This window comes from Octodon degus, unplaced genomic scaffold (assembly GCF_000260255.1).
Source record: "Octodon degus isolate 3935 unplaced genomic scaffold, OctDeg1.0 scaffold00035, whole genome shotgun sequence".
NCBI lineage: Eukaryota > Metazoa > Chordata > Mammalia > Rodentia > Octodontidae > Octodon > Octodon degus.
In genome coordinates, this window is record NW_004524611.1 from 15,968,877 (window position 1) to 15,974,530 (window position 5,654).

General features: G+C 53.8%; 2 protein-coding genes across 2 annotated transcripts in view; both read left to right on the forward strand.

Moving 5' to 3' along the window:
* Actl6b (actin like 6B) overlaps positions 1 to 2,565 on the forward strand; it is a 13,920-nt gene extending 11,355 nt beyond the window's left edge. Inside the window, exon 14 of the mRNA XM_004630498.1 lies at positions 2,485 to 2,565. Within this exon, the coding sequence (XP_004630555.1) occupies positions 2,485 to 2,565 (81 nt within the window). The remainder of the gene's footprint in view (positions 1 to 2,484) is intronic.
* Positions 2,566 to 3,050: 485 nt separating this feature from the next.
* The window catches only part of Tfr2 (transferrin receptor 2), a 17,694-nt gene continuing 15,090 nt past the window's right edge, over positions 3,051 to 5,654 (forward strand). Inside the window, exons 1-5 of the mRNA XM_023714317.1 lie at positions 3,051 to 3,162; positions 3,931 to 3,987; positions 4,231 to 4,291; positions 4,551 to 4,788; positions 4,892 to 5,072. Coding sequence (XP_023570085.1) covers positions 4,259 to 4,291; positions 4,551 to 4,788; positions 4,892 to 5,072 — 452 coding nt within the window. The 5' untranslated portion in view covers positions 3,051 to 3,162; positions 3,931 to 3,987; positions 4,231 to 4,258. The remainder of the gene's footprint in view (positions 3,163 to 3,930; positions 3,988 to 4,230; positions 4,292 to 4,550; positions 4,789 to 4,891; positions 5,073 to 5,654) is intronic.

Consider the following 5,654-nt stretch of genomic DNA (forward strand, 5'->3'; position numbering starts at 1 on the left):
AAAAAAAAAAAAAAAAAAAAAAAAAAGAAGTCAGCATGGGGACTGTGCTATCCAACAGGAAGGCAATGTATGTCACACACTTACCTGTAAATTTTCTCATAGCTATAATTAAAGAGAGGACAGGGCCAGCATTATAGCTCAGCAGTCTAAGCACCTGCCTGGCAAGTGCAAAGACCTGGGTTCAAGCCCCAATACCTCATGCCGTGCTGGCTCCGAGCTGTGCTAGCCACTGGAACTGGGGGTGGTGGTACATGCCTGTAATCCAGCACTAGGGAGCCTAAGATAGGAGGATCACTAGGAGTCTGAGCTGCATAGCAAGATCCTGCACCAAGTCAATCAATCAATCTTTTTAAAAAAATAAAGGACAAAGTAACAGGTGAAATAAATTCTTTTTTTTTGTGGTAGTGGGGATTGAACGCAGGACCTTGTGCTTGCCAGGCAAGTGCTTATTCTACTGAGCTATTTTCCTGGCCCCTCAAAATAAATTCTTAAGAACACACATTAGCTGACCATGGTGATGCACAGCTATAATCCCAGCACTGGGTGGGGGTGGGGAGGTCTGAGCCACAAGGATTGCCATAAATTCAAAGCCAGTATGTACTGCACAGTGAGTTCAAGACCTGCTTGAACTATATAACAAGAGCCTATCTCAAACAAAACAACCAAAAATAGAATATACTTTATACCTAGGTTTTATGGTGCATACTCATTACCCCAGTACTTGGGAGGCAGAGGTAGGAGGATTACAAGTTTGAGACCAGCCAGGCATGGTGGTGCATACATGTAATCCCAGTGCTTGGAAGGCTGAGGCAGAAGGATTGTGAGTTCAAGACAAGCCTGGACTACAAAGTGAGCTCAAGGCCAGCCTGAACTGCATAGTGAGACCCCGTCTTAAAAAGAAAAAAAAGAATTGAGGCCAACCTGGGCTATGTAGAGAGTTCAAGATACACCTACACTCCTATCCTCAGGAGGCTGAGGCAGGGAGGATCCCTGGGAGCTCAAAGCTAGCCTGGGATACAAAATGAATTCAAAGCCAGCTTGAATTATACAGACAAAGTCTCAGGGCCAGCAATATCTCTCAGGGGACTGAGCGCCTACTTAGGCAAGTGCAGGGACCAGGGTTCTATCGCTGGCATCACATGCCCTGCCAGCCCTGCCCCTGAGTGTGTTGAGCTGGCCACCGAGACCAGGCATGGGGGGAGGCTGAAAACAGGAGGATCACTAGGAGTTCAAGCTGTGTAGTGAGACCCTGTACCAAATACATAAAAAAATCTCAAAAAAACACACCAAAGCCCTCAATAAAGAGCAAATTTGGACTACACAGAAAGACACTGAAAAACCAAAAAAGAATAGCATATACTGTATTTAATCCAATATATCCAAAATATTGCCATTTCAATGTGTAATCAGTATAAAATTTTTTATTTATTTCTTTGTTTTGTGGGGGTAGTTTTTGGAGATAGGGTCTTGCTTTGTAGTCCATTCAGGTCTTGACCTCATTGTGCAACCCAGGCTGGCCTCAAACTCTCAGCAATCCTCTTTCCTCAGCCTTCTGAGTTCTGGGATTATAGGTATTTGTCACCACACCTGACTAAATAATAATAATTATTATTATTATTAATTATTATTATTATTGCAGTACCAGGGATTGAACTCAGGACCCTGCGCTTGCCAGGCAAGCACTTATTCTACTAAGCTATGTCCCTGGCCCTAAAAAATTCTTAAGTGAGATATTTTACATTCTTTCTACACTTAGTCATCGAAACTTAGCATATATTTCCATAGAGCACATCTCCATGTGGGCTGTCCACATTTCAAGTACTCAAGGGGTGAATGAGGCCAGCGGTCACTGTGGTGAGCAGCACAGGCTTAGAGGATGAGAAGGACCACAGAAGAGGCAGGCTTGGGGGAAGCCTGGGGAGGATAATGAAGTCCGAATATGTTAAATTTGAGGTCCAGAGGGATTCTGTGATGGAAGGGGCAGAGGGCACACAGACAGAAATCTTTAGGAGACACAGCAGCCATCTGAGAGAAGTGTTTGTGGGACGTTCCCAGTGCTGGACACTTCCGGGGACAGGTTTTTGCAGGGGCAGGTGGCAGTGGGCACTGGGGTGAAGACAATTCTATCCAGAAGTTAGATGTCATATGCTGTGAGTGTGGTGAGTGCCCTGATGGAGGGAGGAGAGAAGACCTGGTGGAGAGGAAAGTATTGGGGGTGCTGTTGAGTGTTGGGGTTCATGAGGCATGTCCCTGGCTGACCTGGCCTGGGCTATAAGTGCCCAAGGAAGATAGATGCTCAATAAATGCTTGTTGAATGAATGACCTTGGTCTGTTCAATCTCTGGGTATTCGCCCTCTTAGTGTACAGGCAGGAGGGGGAGCCAGACAGTTGAGGGGCTAGGAGGAGGGGACGCTTCCACAGGGTCACCTTCGCCCCTGTCCCGAAGGCCATCCTCACTGGTGGACCTGGCCTCTCTCCTTCCAGGGCACTTTCCAGCAGATGTGGATCTCCAAGCAGGAATACGAGGAGGGCGGGAAGCAGTGCGTGGAGCGGAAGTGCCCCTGAGGGCGGCCCTTTCTCACACCTTGCATCTGTGGTGCAGCACGCTGGGACCTGGGGTCGGCAGGAGGGCTGGTTTCCAGCCAGGACTCCAAGAGCGCAGATCTAAGACCCCCTACCTCCGAACCCCACGCTCACATCGCCCCCTGTTCTTCCCCTCTTGTCCTCTTAGATTGTGATGTTTCTGAGTTGAAAGAAGTAAAAATGTTTTAAGAAAAGAAAAAGTCTGGTCTCTTGGGGGCACGTGGAACCCAGAGGGAAGGGCCACACCTATGTTTCTGTCGATTCCATAGCGGGCCTGGGGCACAGCCCCGGGAGCACAGACTTCTCAGGTTTCAGGTGGACCCAGATGCAGAGGCGAGCACGCGGAGCACCCAGTGATGGTGGAGCACCCAGTGATGGCGCAGCAGGGGCGCCAGGACCTGGGTGGGCGGGGCCGGTGACGGGCGAGCCGGGACCTGAGGGGGCGTGGCAGAGCCTGGGTGGGGCCAGCAGTGGGTTAGGCGTGGGTTTAGGTCTCCGTAAAGCCCCTCTGGTGAGCAGGGCAGTGCCGTCTTCCTTCCTTGACACCGGCTTACACATGGAGCGGAAACTGGGACCCTGGTGAGCCTCAAAGTGTCGCATCTCTTCAGACCCAAGTAGGGGCTGAGGTTTCCGGGCGGAGTTGGGGGGGGCCGGTGAAGTGAGCGGGCGAGGACCCTGAGCCTTCCTATCAGGGCTGTTGCCTGAGGGTCCTCTGCCGGCCTTGGAAACCTGCTCCCCCCGCTTGAAATTGTAAGATAAACGTAGGTGTTTCTGGGGCGAGGTTACCTGGCCTTCCCTCAGACTCCCCACTCTCCTAAGAGTCGTTAAGTCCTTTGGTGACCAAGAGTTTAGGTGCTCTGGGAGAACCTTGACGTGTCCAAATTCATGCAACTCTGCCCATGCCTTGGCCAGGACCCTTTCTGCCTTCCCCAAGCAGGGTGAACCCTGACCCGCGAATCCTTGGCCTCAAGACCCTTGTCCTGAGCCTCACTGGTCCCTCCTGGCTACATCTACCCTCCCGTGACCCTTCCTCCCCAGCAGCCAGCGGAGGCCAGATTCCAAAGAGGGACACCCACGCGGCCAGACCAAAGCCTGGGTTACACCGCTGTGTTGGCTGCAGCTAGGGACCCCGGGGCGGGCGTCAGGGAGGGGGAACTGCTGATATGCCACAGGGCCTGGTTTTGGGCTCTGTGAGCCAGAGAAGGAGGAACGGATATCTTCATGGTGCATGGTGAACCTTCCAAGGGGCTGGGGGCCTTTGGAAGGGGTTCCCAAGAATACCGGGAAGGGTGGAAGCAGGAGAGAGGAGAGAGGTACCAATATCTCTCCCTTCCCCCTTGCTTTTAGCTCCCTCCCCCACTTCTGACCCCTGACGGGAACTCAGAGGCCAAAGTCTGCCCCAAGGTAAAAAAAAAAATTGATTGTTTTGCGGAGAAGGGGCAGGGGCGGGGCTGTGACAGGGGAGGGCACAGCCCCTGGTGCTCTGGGGTTGGGGGGGGGGGCGCTGATGGAATGCTGCCGAGGCCAGGCCTGTTCTCCTAGCCCTGTGTGAGTGGAGTGAGGAGCAGCGGGGCTCCGACTGCCTGCCACGGCAGATAGGGGCCCCTGGGGCTCTCAAAAACGGTTTATCACTGGGGCACGGGGTAGCCCGCAGGGTTCAGGAGGGGGCAAGACCATGGAGCGGCTCCAGGCTCTACTGCAGACAGCGGTAAGACCCAGATGGCAGGGGGCACCTTAAGCCTCCCAGCTGGTCCCTCACCCCCTCCCATACTTAAGGCTGGCCCCTCCAGGCCAGAGGCCCCTCCCTTCCCCACTCCCTTGCCCCCCTGTTTCCTCCTGCCTCCTCTGCAAGTCCCTTTCCCTGCTTGCTGCCCACGTGGCACCCCAGTCCCTGACACCATTATTGCCAGGTCAGCCCCACCCCTTGAACCTCTTCTCCCTATCTCACGCCTATCCCGCTCCCACAGCGACCCTCTCAGAGCATCTACACGCGGGTGGAAGGCCCTCTCCAGGGGCACCTCGAGGAGGAAGAGGAAGAGGGCGAGGAGGGTGTCAAGCTGTCTGCTCACTTCTGTCCCATGGAGCTGAAGGGCCCTGAGTCCCTGGACTCTAGATCCGGGCCACAAAACCTCATACCCTGGGCAGCAGCAGGACGCAAGGCTGCCCCTTACCTGGTCTTGACGGCCCTACTGATCTTCACTGGGGGTGAGAGTCATCCCCTTGCCCCCAAGAAAGGGCCTTGGGCTGGGAAAGATTTCTGGAGTCCAGAGGGAGGCACTAGGAGAATCCCCATCTCGCCACCCGCCAGCCTTCCTCCTGGGCTACGTGTCCTTCCGCGGGTCCTGCCAAGCATGTGGGGACTCAGTGTTGGTGGTCAGCGAGGACGTCAACTCTGAGCTGGACTCCCACCAAGGCACACTGTACTGGAGTGACCTCCAGGCCATGTTCCTGCGACTCCTGGGGGAGGGGCACCTGGAGGACACCATCAGGTAAGGTCAGCCCGGCCCCTTCCTGTCCTTCATGGTCCTCTCCTCACTGCTCACACTGCCTCCCTCCCTACGTCCTACCTGTGCATTGGTCCTGGGAGAGGAGGCAGCCTCCAGCTGAGATTCCAGGAAGCTAATAAAGGGTGGGACATCAACTTGACTGGGACAAACCCAGAAGCTTCCTGACTGCCGCATCCAGGGGCTTGGCTATTTATGGTCTCTGGCAGCTATGGTCTGTCTGTGACAGCGGGAGCCTGAAGGCTCTGCAAAGGGCATTTCAGGAAAGCAAGCAAACATGTGGGTGCAGGCCCATCCTCACCTGGCAGGGGTTGCCTGGCAGCACAGGAGAGTGGCCTGTGTCCTTTCATCCTGACTGAGTCACTGTACTCGCTGCACCATCTGGATCAGGAACAGTGTTTCCATGGGTCCCTGGGATTTCTTTTTGTTGTTGTTTTTTGTTTGTTTGTTTGTTTTTGCTCTTAATGCCTTCAGGGCAGGTTTGGCTGGCTTGAGTTGTGGGGATCGAACCACAGCAACCTGAGCCTGACTGCTTTTTGGAAGCAGCCACTTAAAGAACTGAGCTAA